The sequence below is a fragment of the Paramisgurnus dabryanus genome, chromosome 10 (genome assembly GCF_030506205.2).
Source record: "Paramisgurnus dabryanus chromosome 10, PD_genome_1.1, whole genome shotgun sequence".
NCBI classification, from domain to species: domain Eukaryota; kingdom Metazoa; phylum Chordata; class Actinopteri; order Cypriniformes; family Cobitidae; genus Paramisgurnus; species Paramisgurnus dabryanus.
The window spans coordinates 30,709,830-30,733,173 of NC_133346.1; the positions used below are offsets into that span (position 1 = coordinate 30,709,830).

General features: G+C 35.1%; 2 protein-coding genes across 7 annotated transcripts in view; both read left to right on the plus strand.

Annotated features, from left to right (window-relative positions):
• The window catches only part of psd3l (pleckstrin and Sec7 domain containing 3, like), a 114,028-nt gene extending 109,045 nt beyond the window's left edge, over window positions 1-4,983 (plus strand). For all 5 annotated transcript variants that reach the window (XM_065240492.2, XM_065240494.2, XM_065240496.2 and 2 more), the window contains one exon: window positions 2,707-4,983. In XM_065240492.2, coding sequence (XP_065096564.2) covers window positions 2,707-2,907 — 201 coding nt within the window. In that variant the 3' untranslated portion in view covers window positions 2,908-4,983. The remainder of the gene's footprint in view (window positions 1-2,706) is intronic.
• Window positions 4,984-11,652: 6,669 nt separating this feature from the next.
• Window positions 11,653-19,791, plus strand: fut10 (fucosyltransferase 10). Of its 2 annotated transcripts, XR_010520678.2 has the most exons (5): window positions 11,653-12,838; window positions 13,222-13,441; window positions 13,658-14,493; window positions 17,063-17,582; window positions 17,613-19,791. XR_010520678.2 is itself a non-coding variant. In XM_065240516.2 (4 exons), the coding sequence occupies exons 1-4, from the start codon at window positions 12,758-12,760 to the stop codon at window positions 17,285-17,287; spliced, it is 1,362 nt and encodes a 453-aa protein (XP_065096588.1). In that variant the 5' UTR covers window positions 11,653-12,757; the 3' UTR covers window positions 17,288-19,791. The 2 variants fall into 2 exon arrangements, 1 of the variants encoding a protein (XP_065096588.1); XM_065240516.2 differs by having other exon boundaries at window positions 17,063-19,791.
• Window positions 19,792-23,344: the final 3,553 nt, after the last annotated feature.

Consider the following 23,344-nt stretch of genomic DNA (forward strand, 5'->3'; position numbering starts at 1 on the left):
TCACACAGCTATTGAGAAGCATTCACTTTCTGCCACCAGTTGGGCTCCGCCCACAAAAAAACGTCATCTCTGTTTGCAAACACGCAAAAGGTCTATAGGGCGTGGTTTGGTTGATGTTGCTCTGGCTGCGCCGCAGGGTTACGTGATTGTCTGAGCTGCACACGCGACAGATTAACCAAGCAAAATGATAGGCATGTGAGAGGGCTGTGTGTCATTGTGCACCAAACAATTTGGAATAGAAAACACATTTGGCAGGGTTAGGGGTTGAAATGGGCTTTGTGAGATCTGATGTGTCTTCTGATAAAGTCTCCTGGTTCAATTTTGTCCCATTTCAGAGAAACTTATGTACCAAAATTGCAGTAACGTGTGACTGCCTGGTGTAAAAACTTTAAGGGCATTTTTCTCGGTTTCAGTGTTTGCATAGTTATTGCACTTAGCTTTTGGAGGGCAGAATAGGTTCCAGTTCTAAGAGAGCGCTTTACTTATTGTTTTGTTCAAAACAATCGCATCTTAATGACAGAAGTGTACTTGGGCTTGGATTGGACTAAGTACAGTGTGATTGCGTACTTCTGAGATGAGTAGGGAGGGGGTGCAATTGCACTCAGGCACAGTTTGGTTGGGTTAGGAATGATATGTGCCCCATAAAGTGTAAGTTGGATCAATATACTGTCACTGTGTTTTATAATACAGAGATAAAATCTGAAAAAAGACCATCTCATAATATAGACTACTGAAGACACTGAAGCTGAGGTTATAGCTGTTTTTCAAATATGTATCACAGGTGCTTTCCTAATAGTAACAATAAGGCTATGTTTACATTAATGCGTTTATCCTTTAAAACGCATTACTTTTGCGACGTTTACGCCTTTCATCTACACTACATCACCGTTTTCGACCCTCATAAAACGCTGCAGACCCTGTTTTAGTTTGAGTTTAGTTTAGTTTGAGAACTCAGACACTGCGCTGAGTGTAAATGAACGTCTTACTGTAAATGAACAGCTGATGTTAACGTGACAGCGCATCATTTTCAAAGTAAAAATTATTTTATTCAGGTAAATGGAGGTTTGCAACGGAGGTTTTGCCAAAAATAGTAAACATCTACCAACCAGCTATTATAAACCCTATATCGGATTGTTTTTTACATGTATCCTTATAGATAATGTCTGTTTTATATTTATGTTTGAGTATTGTTGGGTTTGAATATTGTTGTAATGTGTTTATGTTTTGTTTAAATTTAGTTAGCTTATTACGAAAGATAGACTGTAATTTTAAACGCCATATAGGGCGTTTGTTTTCTACTTTAAAATTAATTTCGTTTCAGATAATTTGTCTCTTAATTTTAATCGATGTTTTGTTGATACGTTTTGTGAATATAAATTACTAAAAACAATAAACTCAACATCATTAATATTTAATGCTCGTTTAGCCGCTTGCGCTTTTAGCTATTTCTGTGTTGCTAGCGGAGGACGTGCACGGACCTCGCAAACTTTAAAAAAATAATGCACTAAGCATTTCTGTAGGCTAAAGCAATACTTCACCTCTTACTATGTTTGATTGAAGTTTGCATTTGCTGAAATTTATTTTTGCTTCGTTTAGTACTGTTCACTTGAATGCTTTCTTTTTAAATAATAAAGACCTTTATGTTTAGTTATAAAATCAAAATTAACCTATTAATCATATTAATATGTTGTAGGGGGGAGCTAGAACAGTATAAGACTTTCCCAAACACATTTTTATAGGTTCAAAAATCGTGTCTGTTATAGTTGCCAGCAAAGGAACCAGGTATGATTTTTTGTCAATATCGCACACCCCTAGGCTGCATAAACGCGCAAAGGTAAGCTATTATTAGAGTAATAAGTTATTTTACACTTTTATGCGCATGCCCAGTTACGTGATTGGTCATGTTTTATGCGTTTATGGTGGTGTATAGTGTGGATGAAGATTCTTTTTAAAATGCCAGTATTAACGAAGATCGTTTTCATTTTAAAATGCCGTTTTAAAACGCAAATGCTCTAATGTAAACATGGCCTAAGACTATGAAGAGTTTCACATCAGCCACATGTGCGAGATTACATATCAGGCCAAAAATTAACACTCACCAGCGCTCCATTGAGACAAAAAATTCATTCGAGACAGCAACATAACAGACAAAAGATACCAATAAGGGATTCTGTCTACTAAAGGTAAAATCTGTCCCCACTGAGCTGTCTAAAGAGGAAAATATCACTAGGTCCCGGTTTCACATACAAGGTTTATCTTAAACCAGGACTGTACCTTATTTAATTTATGGTATTGAAGTCACTTTTATAAAAATGTTTTAGGAATAAAACCAAACAATGGCAATGACATATTTTAAGTTGTTTTCAGTTTAGACAGCTCAAACTTTCATTTTAGTCTCGGATTAGTCTTAAGCCTTGTTTGTGAAACCAGGCATAGATATATTTATATAAAAATGATAGGTTTTTGTCTTTGTGACAGCATATAGCAATATCTCTATTATTAACTGTCAATCAACTGCTTAATCAAAAATATTACAAACAGAATATAATGATGTTTGTAAGTAGTTTTTACTGTACAGATGTTGTTTTATTCATTCAGCTTAAGTGGTTATATACACAGAAGTGAATCTTGGAATGCTGTCTGTGTAGGGTGTAGGGATCATGTAATATGCTCTAATATGTTGATGATATATATTTGTGTGTGAAGGAGAGCCGTTACGAGATGTACGTGAAGCTTCTGAAGGAAGGAGTGAAGGAGGTCCTGATGGCACGAGACAGCGATGCAGCGCTGAAGAAATCTCAATCCAGTCCTTCTCTTAACCAAGAGTCCCAACCGGCTGCGGCTAAAGTCAAACGCAACACGTCTGAACGAAAGGAACACAGGCCTGAGACACCCAAGGTTACATAGACCATCTGTACATCACCTGTGACTGTAAATCTGATGTCATTTATTTATCAGTCAACAGATCTGTCAGAAGCGTTTGTGTGAAATATAAATCGATCAATTGATTGAAGGTCTCCCTCGACCAGCACCGGTGCTTGTGGGGAAAATAGTGCATAACATCACAACCGTGATCATATTTGTTAGTGTGTAAAGATTTGCTTTGAGATATATGTGCTGTCTCCTCTTTTTGTTTTTCTTTCTTTAAGAGCAGTATTTAGTAGAAATGTCCACATTAGTTCTAGAAATGTATTCCCTAATTGAAGGAAGCTGTTAGTTCATCATATAAATTGACATAATCACACAAGGTTTCCTACGGTCTTTCACAAGATCCATTCAGATTTCAGTGCATGAGTACAATACTGAATTTATGAAACCTTTCGTTGTGGTTAGTTGTATAATCAATTTACTAACCCACTACTAACAATCAAGTTCTCGATATATAGACATATATAGATATAGTATATACACACGCATACAAACAGTTAATGTATGATACCAGCATGTGGACAGACACTCTAAATAGATTTTATAATAATGATGATTTCCAGGTACGTGCTGATTTAACGGCATTTTTGCCATTTATTTTTCTCTCTGTTGAATTAAATCCTTTGCTTTTTGAGTCGTGTAAATGCCAAAATGCTCTTTGTTTGTGTTTTATATACATTTAGATTTGAATTCTTGATTTCAGTACATTATTGTTGTAAAGATGACGGTAGTATTTATAGTGCACTTTATGACTTTATTCATTGGAGAATTGTAGAGATATAGCTTTATAAAGGCTAAAGTTACGTTTCGTCGTTATACCGCAGTTTGTTTGTTTCTTGTTTCGTTTTTTTTTAAGCATAACCAAATGATGTTGCTGTTATTGAAGGTACATGTGTAGACTTGTGTTAGTTTGTCTCGTAGTGATCTCGTGTTTTTACTCTCATGTTTATGTTTTTGAAAGACATTTAGGTTCGGTACTTTGATCCTGATGTTGACATTTATACACAGAAAGAGTCGGCGTAAACGTTTTAGGAACGGTTTATTGCACATCAACGTTATGTTCGCTACATTTTTTGGTTGTTTTTGTTGCGTGTTTAAAGGAGTCTGTTTGTATTGTTTATATGAGTAGTATAAGATCTTTACACGTAATAGTTTATTGAATCTCTCTGGTCTAAAATGACTTTTGTTTACTTGAAATATTTTATGGACACTTTATTTTTTTTTAGCGTTTTTGGTTTTTTAGCTGTTTGGCAGATGAAATCGATTCATTCGATATCTTTGGGTTTTGTTGTTTTGAAGCTCTTATATCAAACTTTATATTGCTGCAGCTTCATATTGCTGGATAAGGATCTGGTCCTGAACACACAAGCACTTAGATCAACTTTTATTTTTATTATATATTCACACACACACACACATTAATACAGAAGTGTTATCAGATCTCGAATGGTTTCCTGCGCATTAACCCTTTAACAGTGCACGTCATACAGAAACTTTAGCATTTAATATCTTCATTTTTTTTGGTTGTTTTAAGCAGATTGTGGAGAAAGACAAAAGAACATAAAGATGGTGGCATGCAATGTTATAAATGAGATAAAGGTTTAAAACTGAAACCAACACGAAGAGGTTTATAATAAATGAAATGTCTTACATTGTGTTAATATTTTTGACAACAACACACATCTGTGATCTTTTCCCCTGAACCGGATTTAATCGTGAACATTACGACTCTCGCTGTAGACTCCATGTTATTTTTGTCTGTTTATCTCTGATCTCCTGTCAGATGCTGTTGTGTAAGTCATAAAGGAGAGCAGATTGCGCCTTAGCCATCAGTTCGAGTCCAAACTCGAACGTAGTGAAATATCTTTTCTAGCTGTGATCCTGTAATATTCCTTTCAATCTGTAAATGTCATTGAATATAGCTGTTGCCGTGAGTTCAGAGGATTGAATCTGTTTGTTAAATGATCTTTTGGGCATGAGTGTGTCTTACACCTGCCTACGGACATCAGGTACACAGTGTTGGCTTCAGTGAATAAAATGCTGTATTTAATCCTCCACTGCTTCTGCATTCATTTGTACTCCACACGCTGTCTCAAGAATTAGAAAGAAATTGGGTGTTGGTGTTCCTAGCTCAGTGGTAGTGCAATGCGTTAGCAACAAAGTGTGCTTTGAAGGCAGCCATGTCTTTTCAAGTCTCTTTAAAGTTTTCACGCAATGACCATGGGGCCAGGAACCATTATGACATTGACATAGACACTAACTAGACCTGTGGTCTCCAACTTGGTGCCAGTCTGTAAGTTGCCCACCAAAGCACGTTCTATTAATAGCCTCAATTTTCATATTTATTTATTACATATTTTAAATATTAGATTTACGATATTTACGATATTTATTTAGGTATTGGTATGTCACGATTAATCTATTGCAGAATAACGGTTTTTGTTTACATCACATATTTGTGTGACCTGTGAATACTGTAATAATTATGTATATATAAATATGCACACATGCATGTATAATTTTAAGGGAAAATATATATATATATATTAAGTATTTATATTTAATATAAATTATACATACAAATGTATATACACATTTCTTAAATATATACATACGTGTGTGTGTGTGTGTGTGTGTGTGTGTGTGTGTGTGTGTGTGTGTGTGTGTGTGTGTATTTATTTATACAAAGATATTATATACAGTACACACACATATATGATGTAAACAAAAACCTTCATTCTGCATATTATAATGATTATTATTTATTCTGATTAATATCTATATCTATATATGTTATTTATGTATGTTAACATTTTTAACAATGATTAAACATATCAAGAAGTAAAATAAATAAAATAAACAAGTAAAACAAACATTTTTGAGTAGACTATATCACAAAAGTAGCTCTCCAGATTCTTTTATCCATTGTGGTAGCCCTTGCTCACAAAAAGGTTGGACTGCCTCATTCTAGCTTTTAAAGGTGCTCTAAGCGAATTGAAGCGTTTTAGACCATAAAACATTTTTTGGTACATACCGGAAACATCTCCTCACTATCTGCTTGCTGCCTGTCCGCTGATCAAACTGTAAAAAAACGCGATCTCTGTAGACAGCCCAGGCTTCACAAACGGCAATATCAACAAATGGCCAAACCTAGCCAGCACAAAACAAAACAAAGTATTCCAGCCAATAAACGACAAGAAGGATTTGGGGGTGGGGGTTGGGCGCGTTCATGAAAGCACGGAAAGGAGGGGGAGGGGGAGGAGTTAGCTACGCTCTGTCTGTTTGAAAACAGTTCAAACATCAACAGGAAGTGACGTCGCACATTATTCGCTTAGAGCGCCTTTAATGTTGAGGAGGACTCTTAACCTCAAAGCCTCATAAGGACTGGTCTAGGAAGGACGCAGCCTCCATCGGACACATTCTTGCATTTGAGAAACACCCAAAATGTATAGCTTGTAATGCACTTCAAGTCACTTTGGGTAAAAGCGCCTGCAGAATGTTACGATAATTTTTTGTGTTGCAGGAACATAACCTGACCATAAACCAATTTTTTTTACCTTTATGGTTTAAAGATCTAATAGTATGAAAAATGCAAAATGACAGGCAGGCAGTACTACTGTCTTTATAAAGATAATTTATAGACATTGTGTGACCCAAAGATATTTCAGAGAGTATGACTTATGATTTTATATAACTTAAATGACCGTTTGGTGGCACTGCTGGAAGAAACCGCTAATGGTCAAAAGTTTTTTTTCTTGATAAAATAATGGCTTACAGGCAGTATGGCTAACAAGCAAACATTGGTTATCGTGCAGCTCTGTGGCTAAAACATCTAAAGACCATGCACATGACTTCAGGTTACATGGTGGCCAATCTTTTATTCTTCAAACTATTGTTTATTTATATGACATACACAACTAACATTTTTCATGCATTTGTTAAAGTTTAAAATCCAGAGTTTATTAACAGTTGATTAATGTAGCAAAAATCAATTTTCAAAGCATCTGAATTAATTCAGTTGCTCTTTTAGTGCATTTGTTTTTAATCTGTTTGGTATGACCCATCTCTTTAGCACAATGCTAGACAAAAAAACTGTCAAAAACGTACAATAGGTAATCAGCTACACTTCTGTCTACTGCACTGTGTCTTCAGTCAAATCTACTCTTTTCATTGTCCGGGTCGAGTTTACTAACGGGTTATGTACAGCAGATTGTGTAATTTGCCACATGACCGCAGTATTGTAAGCTTGCCAAGGTTGAAATCGATATTACAAGTCACCTTCAATGTGAATGTTAAGTGATAGCCTATGTTTTCAGATCTGTGAGTGGTTTCTTCATCAGTGATGGCTTGACACAACGCCGCGGTGCCATTATAATAGCATTGACTTTAGTGACAGAGTCTGGAGATACAGACATCATCATGTACTGTATGTGGAGACCAACTGTATCTTTGTGTTTACTCTCACACCTTAGAGGACACAATCTGTCTTCACCATTACATCAATGTCTAACATGATATAATGTGTCATTACCATAAGATGTGTAAGATACTTTACAAATATCACTGCTTAGACTACACTTAAAAATAAAGGTGCTTCATGATGCCATGGCACCTTTAACATCTGAAGAACCTTTTAATTTCACAAAAGGTTCCTTAAGCCAATAAAAGGTTCTTCAGATTAAATTTTTTTATAAAGAAATGGTTACTTTGGCTAAAGTGTTCTTTGTGGAACAAAAAAAGGTGGTTCTACAGCATCGCTGTGAAAAACATTTTAACCACCTTCTGAAATATCTTCTAAAAAAATCTTCTGATAGCATGACATGAATGTATGCTTGATCAATTTAGAAAAGTATTTTAAAACATCAGCCAAAGAAGCTGCCCAAAAGTGATTTTCCCGTGTCTTTTCCACTGTAAAGTTAAAATACAGAAGCACATGTGAATGGAATAATAAAAACAAAAATACATCATGAACTGATACGGTCAGAACAGCTTTGCTCTTTATTTAAATGTATGGTCCATTAAACTGTTATGCTGATTGGAAACGGTTGCTTGGAAACCAGATTGAGATGCTCTTCAGATGATGGAGACCGAATCAAGGATCTAATGGACAGAAAGCATGGTGATGTCATAAAGGACATGTGTGGGTTTATGTCACTTCACAAGCACTTTGACATTGATTTATCTCAAAGTAAGTTTTTAATTATGATGTCTCATCATGATGTGAATTAAACAAAATTCAAACAGGAACATCTGATCCCATATGGCAAAAAAAAAAAAATTAAATATATTTTTGTTATAAAAATGGCCAAAAATATATGTGCTGAAATATATTTTGAAATGTTTAAAAAACTATTTCTTTTTTTTAAAGCATTTATAGTAACATTGCATTAGAAGAAAAACTTGTCTGTGACAAACCTGTAAACGTAACACGTTTGCAAAAGTTGAAATTAAAATTAAGCTGCTCAACTACAAAAATATTTACAATTGTTTTTTATACTTAGAATTTTATAGTTTATACAAACTTACAGATTTTATACAAACTTTTATATTTCGGCCAGGAAAAATATATTTTTTGCCATATGGGTTATAAAATTAGAAATGTATATGTTGTCCCAGAAGTACATTTTGAAATATATATTAATATATGAAGGTTAAAACTACATATATTTATTAATTAAAAAACATTTTTATTAAGCTTTCTACAAAGTGTATTTAGAATATATTTAAAACATATTTTTGGCCAGAAATATGGGATATAATTTCACAATTGTATTTAATGCAAAACTGAGATCTGTTTTGTGAATTAACAATTCTATCTACATTCAAATAACATAATTGACAAATAGTGTTGACAAATTTTTAAGTAAATAAATTTGTCAATTAAATCCTAATAAAAACAGTATTATATGTGTAATAAGTGGAAGTCAAAAGCAGACACTCTTGTGAAAGTCAAGCGGTCTGTGGGTCTTTATATAAGAGCTCAACAGTGTTTGTCATAATGAGACTCTTGTGTTTTTCTTAAGTGTATAAATTTGTGACCACCTACACGTTGCTACTAGCAACCGAATCCAAACCATCCATTGCTATAGAGTTAAAATTAGCATCAGCCATAAACGTCCTCTACAGACACGAACATTTCATTCCACCTCACTTTTAACAGAAATATCAGATATATGTTAGACTTGCTTGAGTTTACAGATTTATGGTATTTGTCATCGGAGAACTTACATTACATTATCAGATTTTATGTTAATTTTTATTAATTCATATGTATACTGTAATATTATTGGTTGAGTTGGCATTTATTCAGCATCATGTTTGTTTTATTAAGAAAATGTTCAAATGTTACATAGATGAATCTTTTTTTATTTTTTCATTCACTATAATAACCACTGTCAGTTAAGGATTATTGTGTAAACTGATCTCATGTGTATGGTGTAGAAAACATCCACTTTCTATAATTAAGTATTTGACTAAAAGGTTTTCACTTAACTCATTGATTTAAACAGCAGAAAGATGTGGATGAAATATTATTATAGTTTGTTTGGTGAAGTACTGTAGGTGTTAACTAATGAAGTACACTTCACTTTGATTGCAGTAGACCAAAATGATGGTGAGGAATGGATACAGTGCTGTAATATTTACAGTTTACTTAAAAAAAAAACTACAGTATAAAAGCTGCTTTATTTACTCCATCCTTGTTACATTGACATTAATGATTGTGCTGGACTGTAGGTTTTAAGAAGCCCCACATTTATAAATTAAAGACAGTAACAAAAATGAAATGGCCCATTATTAACTGAAAGCATTTCTGTTATTTATTTAGCATTTAGCGCGGGTGTGTAATTTAATGTAAACTCTTGCATTTCAGCATGAAAGTAATAGATTTTACTTTTGAAACATTAAATGAGAATGAACTCTCTAAACTATTTCCTTGTTGCCATGGCAGCAAACAGATATAACATTCATCACACGCACACACGTTTGAGAGTTTGGATTGTCTGATCTCTGACACATGTCATGTCTTATAGGCATTTATCAAGATTTATTGTTGTCCTTTTAAAGGTCAGATTGTCCACAATTAAATTTTTTGTTAGACCAGGTTGAGAATGTTGCCAGATTTGCATACATATAAACTACTGGATTCCCAGCTCTATTATGAGTACTGTAATACAACATCTGGGGTCTCATTTATAAAATGTGCGTAGGATCCTTACTAAAAGTCTACGTACGCACAAAAGCCAAAAATGCCATACGCCAAAAAATATTAAGACTTATAAAACAAAGCAATGTTCCCATTATAAATCACAGATCACATGCAAGTGTGCGTACATGAATCATCCTCAGATCCCACCATGCAAGCCCTTTTCCCATCCCAAGTTTTTTTTATAGATCACAACCTTTGCGTGGGAACTGGTGTACGCACGTTTCCATACCACGCTTTATAAATGAGACCCCAGATCATCAAACTCAAGAAAACATCTAAGATAATAAATGCAACACAAACATGTATTATCACGTAAAGTTTTGTTTACTGGGTCTGTGATGAATGTAAAATAAAGTGATGAGCAAATGTAAAGGGGTTAGATGGTTATCATGATTCTTGTTACAATATTATACCACAGGGCTGTTTAATGCTTCATTCTCATTGGTTGAGAAACGGTCTATAGGTGTGCATTATCGTTCAGTCAGTGTTATGAAGTAGTTCCAGGTCTGCTGACCGGTTTACAGTTCCATATCATTACTCCAAGTTTAAATGAATAATGGATTTATTTACTTTCAACAATTTAAGTAAGGGTTATACCATGGTCTGTTTAAATACTCGATTGTGATTGGCTGGAAGGTGTGCATTAAAACCGTTTAACGCACAGGTAGTTCCAGTCAGTTTGATTAAAGTTAGAAATTAATCCACTACTATAAACATTGGTAACCATAGTAACACAGTTACACTTGCAGAGAGAGCGAGAGAGAGATTTCCAACTGTTTGATTTTTGTTTTCATTTAATTTAATCCATTTCAATAAATGTAATGTGTCCTTATATAGTAATCGTGGTTAGAGACGTTGGTTTTATTTCACACTTTACATAATTCATTTAAATAAATGATTAGTTCAAATAAAGATTGCCTTGTCACTGTCAGTGTTGGCTGTCATTCATAAATTATTTAATGAATTTAAATAAATATGATAATTCATTTAAATAAATGCAATACAATGGCACTATATATATATATAAAGCGGACGGAGTGCGAGCCTTAACTTAAGAAGATGACCGTCATTTTTTACCTGTCGGTTAAAATTACACTGTAAACATTAATTACAGCTTTAACTTGGCAAATAACCAAGGTATAAGCGGGATAATCCACGGCTAGCCATGCATTAAAGGGTTTTAATGCACTTCGCAGAGGCAACCACCCTCCGCTACGCGTCGGGTGGTTCTTCGCCTCTACGTCGTGCATTAAAACCCTTTAATGCATGGCTGGCCGTGGATTATCCCTTACTTAGAGAAGAATTAAAAAAATGAATATAGTAAATAAACACTGATTACCTGCTTGTTCAGTTGTGTGCTTCATTACTGATAATATAGTAACTAAAACAAATTAATACATGGTCTAAATGCTGAAGAAAAAATACTGTATTAATATTGATAGGCCTTCTTGTTCCCATTGTTCCCATTACAGCAAACACTTTACATCAAAAGCAACATTTGCAGGTGAGTATTACAGTGTCTCTCTCTCTCTATTCCTCCCTCCCTTTCGCTTTCAAATGAGGTTTTGGAATTAGTAATAGAGGCTTTAGATGAGACGCATAAGAAAATTGTCCTACTCACAATAGCTTTTTAAGGATATAACCTGCCAAATGTCTCGAAATAAAAAATCTGAACAATGTCTCATGATGTAGTAACCGTGGTATAAGCCAGTGGTTCTCAACCTTTTTCACTTCAAGGCCCCCTAGTTGCCCACAACAATATTTGAAGGCCCCCAACTCACTAATTCTTTCCAAATAATATTAACTAGAGCTTGGAATGACCTGACAGATGTATATTCGCTATTAAAATGGCCAAAAAATAAGAAACATCTTGATTTTAGCTTATTTTAATACTTGTTTTGTCCATTTTTTTAATCATTTTAAGCCCCGCCTGGAAATCTGCTGAGACTGGCCCCAGCCCCCTGGTTGGGAAACACTGGTATAAGTGGAATAGTTGACTCCTCCAATCCATTGAATTATTCTTAAAATAATTATTTTTAAAAATAATTTAGGTGTTACTTCACGTCATGTGGCCATTTAGATGTGCATTACTTTGAATAAATTAACGCTGTTATCAATTATTCCTTATATAAATAAAATACTAAAAGGAAAAGGATGTCACTTTATGCAGAATTATATCTTTCTTTTATTTACAGCTTTCAGGTAAGAACTATTTATTTTATAAATGTGATTGTGTGAACTTTATCATTAAACTGAACAATTAATTCACTAATTACTGAAGTACATTATTATATTGAATTCAGTCAGAAGTAAAGAAATGTTCAGTTTATTTTCTATTAAACACACCAATCAAACATATTTTTTATGTATGCAAAGGGGAAAAAATCTGAAGTTTGCACAAAGCACGAGAAATCAGAGCCGGAAGCGTGTGTAGTTTCAAGCGGAGTTGAAGGGGCGTGCAACGGAAGTGACGACACCAAACAAAGAAATAGTTGCGTGTTTGTACAGATGCGCGTAGAGCAATAAAACTTCAGAAACTGCGTGTTAGATGGCAAATATGATGCGTATTTATTTATACACGCCAGGGATCATTTAAATGAATTTACCATTAATGTTTTAGAAATGATGCGAATCTCCGTTAAAAAACTATTCGCTGTGTGCCTATGCGCGTGCGCGTGCATGCTTATAATCATGACTTTACAGGTAAAACTTAAAACAAAACTTTCATTGTGCAGCAAAAGCTTTTAATGTTTTCTGATTCTCGGCGAGACAGATTTGTCCGTGTCTTATGTATCTCACCCTGAGTATTTACCTTTACTAATATCTCAATGTATGTAGTCTTATATCAAGTCCTGACTCAAACGTATAGTGTTTTTTTTATACTATTGGAAATTAATTAAGTTTTGTTATTTCAAGGCTTGTACTTATACTTGCACTTTTCTGTAAGAAATTAATTATAGTGGCATGGTTTTGAATTAATCACACTAAATATTTTGTTCAGTTTATTTGTGAATTGATGTATCTGTAGACCTTCAGTATAATACCTGTCATTTATCTGCCTGCTGTTGTGTTTATATGTGCTGTAGTTTATAGAGGAGTTTGGGCAGACTGTAGAGACACGGCTCACCAAGAGAGGAACATTTTTAACCCATCATGGATCAGATTTTCAGGATCCCATCATTGTATGGTGGTCTCCACTGACCGGAGAACAGGGACGACTGGCAGATTGTGGCCATAACAGATGTTTCTTTACTGTAAACAAATCTTATCATTCTCATCCACTGACACAAGCTTATCTCTTTTATGGTGAGTGTGATTTTTGTGTTTCTGATACACATTCACATGACTTTAACAGTCCAGTTTGAATAGACAGAATTCTTTGATAGATAATTTTTCAGCAGTACATTTACTTAACCAGGATTAAACAGGGTCATGGTGTATATATATACCTAACTACCAAACCTTATTGAAGTGTGTTATAATTACATTCATCATTTATATTTGTCCCTTTTATTGATTCAGGTACAGATTTCAGCTTTGAAAGTCTTCCTCTTCCGAGAAGCGATCACCATCATTGGGCTCTGTTTCATGAGGAGTCACCCAAGAACAACTACAAACTCTTTCACGAGCCGCTCATCACCCTGTTCAACCACACGGCGACGTTCAGCCGTCATTCTCATCTTCCTCTCACCACACAACATCTGGAGAACCTCAGCGTTCTCACTTCACATACGCATCTGATTCCTCTGTCCTTCAAAAACCACCTGAGAGAAACCCTCGCACCCGTGGTGTACGTTCAGTCTGACTGCGACCCGCCGTCCGATCGAGACGTTTACGTTCAGGAACTGATGAAGCACATTCGAGTGGACTCCTACGGAGAATGTCTTCATAATAAAGACCTACCGGCCCATCTGAGAGACTCCACTGCCATGGACCATCAGGATTTCTATCAGTTGCTCTCTCAGTATAAATTCATCCTGGCCTTTGAGAACGCCGTCTGTGAGGACTACATCACTGAGAAACTGTGGAGACCTCTGAAGATCGGTGTCGTGCCGGTGTACTACGGAGCTCCGAACGTTCACGCGTGGCTGCCGGACAAGAGAAGCGCGATTGTGGTGAACCCAGAGGAGCCGCCAGAGAAACTGGCTCAGTATTTGAAGAGACTGGACAGGAATGATTGGGAATATTCACAATACCTGGAGTGGAAACTCAAGCGGGAGATCTCGAATGTGAATCTGATAAAACATCTGAGGGAACGTCAGTGGGGCGTTCATGACATCACCCAGGAGAACTTCATTGATGTGTTTGAGTGTCTGGTGTGTGACAGAGTCTGGGAGAACATCAACAGACAGAAACGGGTAAGGAAATAATCTACATGTCATCTCCCAGTTCCTTTAATCTTTGAGTAGATTAAAGCACAATGCAACTAAGGTCTGGAAACAGAGAGATTCAGTGGAAAAATGCTGCTTTATAAATACTGCAGTTATGAAGTAAAAACAACACATGAGGTGTAGTAGCAGAGAAACAACAGTGTTAAGATAATACAATTTATTGTGATTATCAGTGGCGGCCGGTGACTTCATTTTTCGAGGGTGCGAAATTCGTCACAACATGTATGTAGCCCCTCATGTGTGTGGTTCATCGTTTCAAAATAGGTGTTCTGCGCATCAAGAGATCCTATGTGCATCATGTGTCTTGTCAAAATAAGTGCCGGCTGCAGACACGTCTAAAGGGTTTATGATAAAAGTGACGCTCGCGTTTGCCAGATAAAATTAAAATGTTCGGGCATCAGACAGGATTAAACCTGTCAAAGACACACTTCTTTATATCTTATTTCCTTCCACACGTGATTATATAACTCCACCTATTGTCACAAAGCGGAAGTACAATATGGGGGATAGGTTATAATAAGGTAAGTTCAGTTCACAGTCAGTAAACCTCTTGAAGTCTTTCAATGAACCACATCTAAAGCCATCTGCTTTATGACTGTGGACTTCAAGTTTTCTTTTTTTGAGGTTTTATTTTAGCTTTTACATTTTCAGATCAAATTTTGATAGAATCTGCAGCTTAAACTAAATTATTTCAAGATTTTTTGGTAACACTTTCTTTAAAGTCCATGCTTATTATGAATTATAACCTCCTTTATAATTATTTATAGGCAGTTATTACTATTCTATAAATATATTTATAAAGACACAACAACACCTATACCCCATTATAAGAACAGTATAGTTACATTTATATTATTTATATTTTTACAAGTGATGCATTTGCATTTCAATGTGCATGCTCATAATCCAATATACACTGATTTATTGCCATATACTTCCATGAGGGTATCTATAAAAATGCAGTCTGCATTGCTAAAATGTCATTATATTATTATAGTTACGACTTAATTAATCATGCAGATTCACTTCTACAGTATTCCAAATAACTGATATGATTTATATTGTTATAACCATGTTATAAGTTAATTATTATCAGTCATAATGCAGTTATTAACCTCTATAAATGCATTATTGATAGCTTTAAGTAAAGTGAACTTGAATGTTATTATCCATTTTCAATTATTTATCTGCAAATTTTAAATAAAAAAGTAATTGAAAAAATCCTTTACAAACAAAAATTATGTTGCAGTGTTTTACTAGCATGAAAATCGCATCTGTTTGTATAGGATTTTGTTTCATTTCTTCATTATAGTAATTATTTTTAAATTGGCAATTAAACTATTGAAAATAGATAATGAATAACATCTTCATAATTTCATGACTCATAATAAGTAACTCCCAGCATGGCTATTTAAGATAACAACTTCATGATTTCCTAACATTTGAATTGTATCCTATGCTTTCACTATACTTAAATCCATCAGTAAAGCATTTATAGAGGTAAATAACTGTATTATTACTCATAATAAGTAACTTATAACATGGTTATAACAATATAAATCAAATCAGTTCTTTGAAATAAAACTAAATCTGCATGCTTAAGTAAGTTGTAACTATAACATAATGACATTTTAGCAATGCAGGCTGCATTTTTATAAATACCCTCATGGAAGTATACGACTGAGCAGTTATTACTTATAAGTGATGCATTTCAATGTGCATGCTCATAATCCACTATACACTGATTTATAAGTAATAATAAACATATTATAAATATACTGTTCTTATGATGGGGTGTAGGTGTTGTTGTGTCTTTTATAAATATATAGAATAGTAATAACTGCCTATAAGTAATTATAAAGAGGTTATAATTCATTATAACCACGGGCCTTATAGAAAGTTTTACTGTTTTGTTTATTTAAAGACTAAGGTCTCCTTAACTAAGGAAGATTCACAACCATAAGTGTCAAGTTTTTGAGTACGATTTCACAGGAAATTTCAGTTTGTTGTAATTTGACTTTAGCGAATGTTAAATATAATTATAATTATATAAAGTAATCAACAGCTTTGATACAGAAATGACAGAGAGAAATCATATAGAAGCAAAGCAAAGTTGTAAATCTAGCATAAAATGTAGTTTTCTAATAGAGGATTTACCAATTGTAGTTTTTTCTTTAATGACCAGGAATGCAGTGATTAAAGTTTTAACACCACTGTGTTTAAAATAAATGCATTTCTTCTGACTTTCTGTTCATAACAAAATCTTACAGCTGTGCAGATATTCATGTATGTTTTGGTTCCTGGACCTACAGAAAAACCTAACTGTATCTGTACTTTACTAAATGAATTGACACTATTTCTTCTACATTCATGCATATGTAGAGATCTCTTCTGTTGACCATACAAGCAGTCTGTTACTATAACAAGTTCAGAACTATTAATGTAGAAAATTAAAATCCAATAATCCAAAGAAAATTAATATTTTAAGTATCTGTTAACACTTTCTGTGCTCTTTTTTTTGTTGGGTTTATTACAGAAACTGCCAGCTAAAGTCTGGCGAGCTGAGGCGACTCATTTAAAGTGTCCATCTCCAAAACTCTTCAACTTTATTGTTAGTCCCTCGAACAGTTCACATCTGAGGAGGATCTGGAGAGACGCTTATAAACAATCTGAACGAGAAGCCATCGCTTTGAGACGACTGATTAACAGAAACACAAACTTTACTGTTACACAGTTCTGGAGAGAGGTCTTCATCAGATGACACAAACAACAGGATATACTTTAAAGGGCCAATATTATGAACTTTTTTACAAGATGTTATATAAGTCTCAAGTGTTCCTAAAATGTGTCTGAAGTTTAAGCTCAAAATACCTCACAGATCATTTGTTTTAGCATGTCCAAAATGCAGCATTAATGCTACAATGTGCTAACAAACTCATTAAAAAAAGCTTTCGGATAAAATAAGCCAGTCAGTCAGTGGCTGTGGGCGGGGCTTTATCAGTGTGATGTCACATTAAAAAGAGAATCAGAACAGCATGTCTAATGAGACCGTTGTGGTTTCATGGAGATTTAAAATGAAGGAGAAGGTGAATTATTTTTATTGTAAGGTTGTTGTTTTCATACACTGGCAACACATATTTATGTTTGATTTTGCATAATATGTGAAAATTGGGGTGGTTTTCCGGACAGGGATTATTTTAGGCCAAGACTAGGCCTTAGTTTAATTAGGAAATATAACTAGTTTTAACAAACATGCCTTACTAAAAACATTACTTGTTTGCATTTTGAGGCAGAACAAAGGGCACTGATGTATTTTAAGATATGTAAGTGCAAGTTGTTTTCAGCTTGGACAGCTCTTACATTTATTTTAGTCTAGGTATAATCCCTGTCCGGGAAACTGTGTTTGTGAAAACCACAGCAGATGAAGAACCTGAGGATTTTTATAGACTTTCATACATGATGTTTAACACACATATTTTTGATGAAATATTTGAGGAAAAGTGCAATGTTTATTCCTTTACAATATGTGTTATGAATAAATTTCAGTGCATACATTATTATGACTTATATTAATAGTCCTTTTGAATTTTCTTTAACATAAAATGCACTTTTTGTACTATATGGTCTTTGTATGGCTGTGTGGGCAAAAAATTAAATAGTTTATATGATTTAATTAAAATATTTAATTGCCACTGTCCCATGAGCAGGACACCTAAGTATACAATTCAATATTTTTCATGTAAATGATAATTTATCATGACAAACTGTATATTGTTGGAAAGGTCTAAGAATGTAGTTTTCATATTTTAAAACTTTTTAGCGGTAGCAATAATAATGCAGTACTTGAATTTATTCATTTGTGACAAGAGTATGCAACAAACCTGACAGCAAACCAACACAAACCTCAGTTTTTTGATAATTTTATGTATTAAAAATAATACTATATTGCATTTTTTATTTATTACAAATAAATGGAAACTGCTATATGAAAATATATATTTTCACCTCCAGACACTTCCGTCAAAAACGTTAAAGTGTCTTCTTTTAAAAAAAGACCAAAATTAGGCTTCTAGACCAAAAAAATCCCAGAGTTATATTCATTTGAAGGTGTACATCTTTTCACCCCCCTCCCCACTCAAAAAGGGCTGCGCCAGTTAAAGGGTTAAGGTTTCCCCCATTAATTGTGTTATCTGGTTTCTATCCGTTTTATATTGAGCTCCATTGTCTCTTGTTTGTTTTTGAATACGTCATGTTTTAAGTAGATCAGATATTACTTTCATTTCTGTCTGAACTGTCAATGCTAAAATAGATTAATCTTAAACCCGCCAGTAGTCAACGATATTGACTCGGTGCAGCACATTAAAGTTCTTAAAATCCTGTAATGAACAAGAAAAAATACATTTCAGTGTTCTCACTGATCAGTTTTGTAAGAGTAATTCCGTAACTTCACCACTAGATGGAGACAGTGATTCATGATGTATGAACAATAGATGCAAAAGATCAACTTTAGTCCCGCTGATCTCAGTTCATGGAGATCTCACTTAATCCTTAAATGCCATAGACACAGCTCTGTAACATTAATGAATGTATTTTCCAAATTCACTTATCCTTTACAAGGACAGGGGAGGGTTGGAGCCTATCCCAAGATCTTGGCCCACAGCCAGGGTACACTGTCTATAGATGATCAGTCCATCACAGGGCACTTACAGAACAAGGACAGTTTAGCAACTCCAATTTACTTCATACAAGTTTGCCTTAAATTAATTATGAAAGATATGATAGATAATAAAAATATTCATTTGTTTTTTTCTCTTGTTAAATTGTCGATAAGACATAGATTGAGGAATACTTAAAAGCTGGAGGTCTAACTTTAAAAATGAACGAGCAGGAGGTTGAATGAGACTCGATGTATGCATATAGGGACAAACTGAGCTGATGATCAGAGACTGGTGTGTTAAATAAGAGAGACATACAAAATGTATAAAGCATTGGATCTGCTCAATGCAGGACCGTAGTTGATAAGCACTAGTTTAATAAATGCTTGTGTACATCTACAGTAATGTTTGACTGTTTCACGATCTTTCTATCTGTCTGTACATGATTAAATATAAACAAATAATGTTCAACTCTTGAAATACTGGTTGTCAATCAGTCAGTAAATGCAGTATTCAGTTAAAAATAATTTGTTTTCATTAGATATTATTATAGTGGGTGTGGTCAAGCATCTGACTCATCTAAACAAACACATTGAAAATCCCCTGGCAAATTAACACTTCCTCAAAGGAATAATTTAACCAAACATGAAATTTCTCTCATACCAGATAACAGCTATGACTTCCTTCAGTTGAACATGAATCATTTTATATTAAAATGCTGTCATTTTATGCTCCTATAAAAACATTAATCATTAATATCAACTAATAAAGCAAATTTTCAAGATGTAATATTAGTCTCAGGTGTCTCCAGAATGTGCCTGTGAAGTTTCAGGTCCAAATACCCTAGAGATGATATATTATACAGTTATATAGCCCCATTTTGGGTGTGGAAGAAAAAGTGCTGTTTTGTGTGTGTCTTTAAATGCAAATGAGCTGCTGCTTCTCTCCCTGTTTGCTGGTATCTATAGACGGTTTCAGCAGTAACAACACAAGTAACTTAGTTTAACTCATAGCTAAATCGTATCCAGTGGCGCCACCAAGGGGGGGGCCACAGTTATTTTAGAATAATAACTTCAGTTTATAAATGAGCATGGACATTGACGAAAGACTATATTAACTCTTTCACCGCCAGCGTTTATTAAAAAAGTTGCCAGCCAGCGCCAGCGTTTTTCATGATTTTCACCAAAGTTTAATGCCTTCCAGAAAATGTTCTTCTTTAAATATATAAACATACAATATACCAAATGAAAGAACAGACCCTCTGCTTTCAAAAAAAAAAAAAAAAACGTTTCATCCTACCTTCAGTGGTTCTTTTGTAATCAGCTTTTGAATGTGGGTAGGTTTCTGCAAAAACACCACATTTTGAGCAAAAAGCAGAGATAATTCCATTTTTGTGACGGACTTTTCATAGAGATCCCATTCAGAGCGATCTTTAAAACAGACACGGACATGCAGCCGCTTGCTATAGGGCAATACTTTCGGTTTTAACAAGTTGCGGAAGGGCGCCACCTGGTGGATAATAGCGGTATTGCGGAAAGACGGAAATACTCGTCATTGGCAGGGAAGTGTTTTCTCTTGATTGACGAGATATGGCAAAAGAGTTAAAAATAAATTTAATAAACTTGCACGATGTGTACTGTAGAATATGCTCTCAACCACTCCCCCTCTTGACCCACGTTGCAGCAACTATGCCCACAAACGCGCAGCCGGTCATGATTAAGTTCGACGGGGAGCAACCCGTGAGACTGCACTTACAAAGCAGCTGGCTCAATGCTAAGGATTTATGAGCAATAGCACAAATAAATACAATAAAACAAACTTAAAAGTGAAATAAACAGTGCGTTTCATGTTTTTCAGATTGGTCTTTAGTTTTCAGGTACAGTACAGAAAGTGAATTAAGTAGTTAAAGGGACAGTAAGTAGGATTTTCCCCCCATCTAGTGGTAAAATTGTATTTTGCATTCTAATGAATAGTGCTCTCTAGCGCCTCGCTTTTCCAACTGCGTGTTGCAACTAAGGTAGCCGTTATGTACTCATTTATATCCTTGTTTGTTTCAGCTGATTCAAGTGTTCTGAACAAAAACGTGTTGCGGTAGTGCTTTTTGTCCGTCTCTGCTATTATAGTTTTTCAATTTGGCGGACATGGAAGCCTTCTAGGACTTATCCGTTCAATGTAAACAGAAGAAATTCTAGGGTTACAAAGAAAAGTCAGATCATCGGCAGAGGTCATTTGACACCAATGAGGACATATTTATGAATAAAGACATTGATTTTGACTAATAAAGTACTTTAAAAAACTAGACATTGTCCCTTTAAATGTACAATAATATTGCATAGTCTTTTACTGTATGAATTAAATAGCCTAGATCCTTTATACCACTTTAAAAGTGCACAGATCCAATATAGCCTACCATTACACACGCTTTTCATTTCTCAACTGCTTATATTCCCCTCAAGAGTAAGACTTACTAGGATAATCACCGCATTTTGAGATAATTTTGGGAGCTGTCTTTACCGTTTGCGTGCATTGCTTTAGGTGCGCACACAAACTTTATAAAAAGCGTAGGGAAAGTGATGAGATCTGTTTTGCGTCTTCGGTCAGTTCTCTTAGCTGGCCAGAGCATCGTGCTATGCTTATTGTGGAGCCCTGCAAAGTAAGTTAGTTTTATGTATTTTATATAAAACATTGTTTATTGTATCACACTCACATAACTGTTTGGCTTTTAACTGTATGTGGCATCACTTTCTGGTTTAAACTGAGCTATTTCTGTTACTCACATGTGGATTGAACAGTATGTTTTCGGTATATGTAACATACTAATAAATCTGTTGATCTTTATTATTGGATTAGCAGTTTTTGGTAACATTTAATTGGCTCTTAAAGTCACATATGTAGAACAGTTATCGAATTGCTGTGTATGGAGCATGTGAATTAAATACTGACAAATGAAGTTTATTTAAAGCAACACTATGTAGTTTCCATGTAAAAATGACTTACAGCTCCCCCATGTGGTTAAAAAGCGCAACAATGCCTGGTATCAGACACTCTTCTGCAAGCAGGGGGAGGGGCGGGGCTGTGTTTCCTACCCTCCACCGCCACTTTCAGAGTGTGCTTGTAGCAGCTAGGAGGCTGCTCAGGTTGCAGCAACAGTACAATTTGTCCATTTAAAAGTTGTTCTATCACTGAAATAATTTTAGAGACATTATTTAAAGGGAAAAAAACTACATAGTGTTGCTTTAAATAAGTTGGTCATGTAATCCAACCAATCAGTGCGAAGAGGTGTCTATAAATAGCAGTCCCTCACCTCTGTCACATGACAGTTTTTTGCCATCTCCCTCTTAGCTAGTTCATCTATCCCACTTAGGGGCTGTTTACACTTGGTATTAAGATGTGTTTTCATCGATCGGATCACAAGTGGACGAGAGAGACACATTGCGTTTACACCTGGTATTTAAATCCGTCTCTGTTGTCCACTTTCGACCGCATCTGTCCTGAATACTGTGAGGGGGTGGTCTGTGAGACGGGGGGCGAGTCTCTCTGCTGTCATTCAAACGCGAGCGGGAGTAATTATGAGTTTATATGGACGCAAACTAATATTATGTCGGAGCCCGCTGCTTGTTTAGCAAGTATACATGCTGCACAGTGTTTTGTACGTTTATTTGTTGGAGCTTTCTCTGAATTTTCAGCGCAATTGATGAAATAGGATCGCGCAACTTTCACGCTTTCAAAACGAAACTACGGAGAACACCCCGCAGTAGTTTTATCAATGAAAGGCTAAAATAGCGCTGTTCACCGTATGTTCACGGCAGAAGTCAAAAAAGACGTAAAATGAGTATTTAATACCTCAGATTAGATAAATGGGCGGAGAGAAGGCGGTCGCATGTGGCTGTTCGAACGCATTCAACCACATTGCGTTCCGCAACCCCAAAGCGATCCGATCGAAAGTGGTTTCGACTACCTCTGGATGTGATTGAAAGTGGTCGAAAGTGGACGCGTTCAAAACGTTTTGAACCCCGTTTACACCTGGCATTAACGTCGTCCACTTGTGATCCGATTGACGAAAACGCATGTTAATGCCAAGTGTAAACAGCCTCTTAAAGAGGGGGATTACTCTGGGTTTGGGCTAAAATTCTGAGCTCAGAGCCCTCCCCACGGACAGCATG

Bases quoted from the DNA above. Each gene is read 5' to 3' on its own strand.
- fut10 (XM_065240516.2), top strand. From the start codon at position 12,758: ATGATGCGAATCTCCGTTAAAAAACTATTCGCTGTGTGCCTATGCGCG. The intron at 12,839-13,221 runs GTAAAACTTAAA...TATGTGCTGTAG, and splicing joins TTATAATCATGACTTTACAG to TTTATAGAGGAGTTTGGGCA. The intron at 14,494-17,062 runs GTAAGGAAATAA...GGTTTATTACAG, and splicing joins ACATCAACAGACAGAAACGG to AAACTGCCAGCTAAAGTCTG.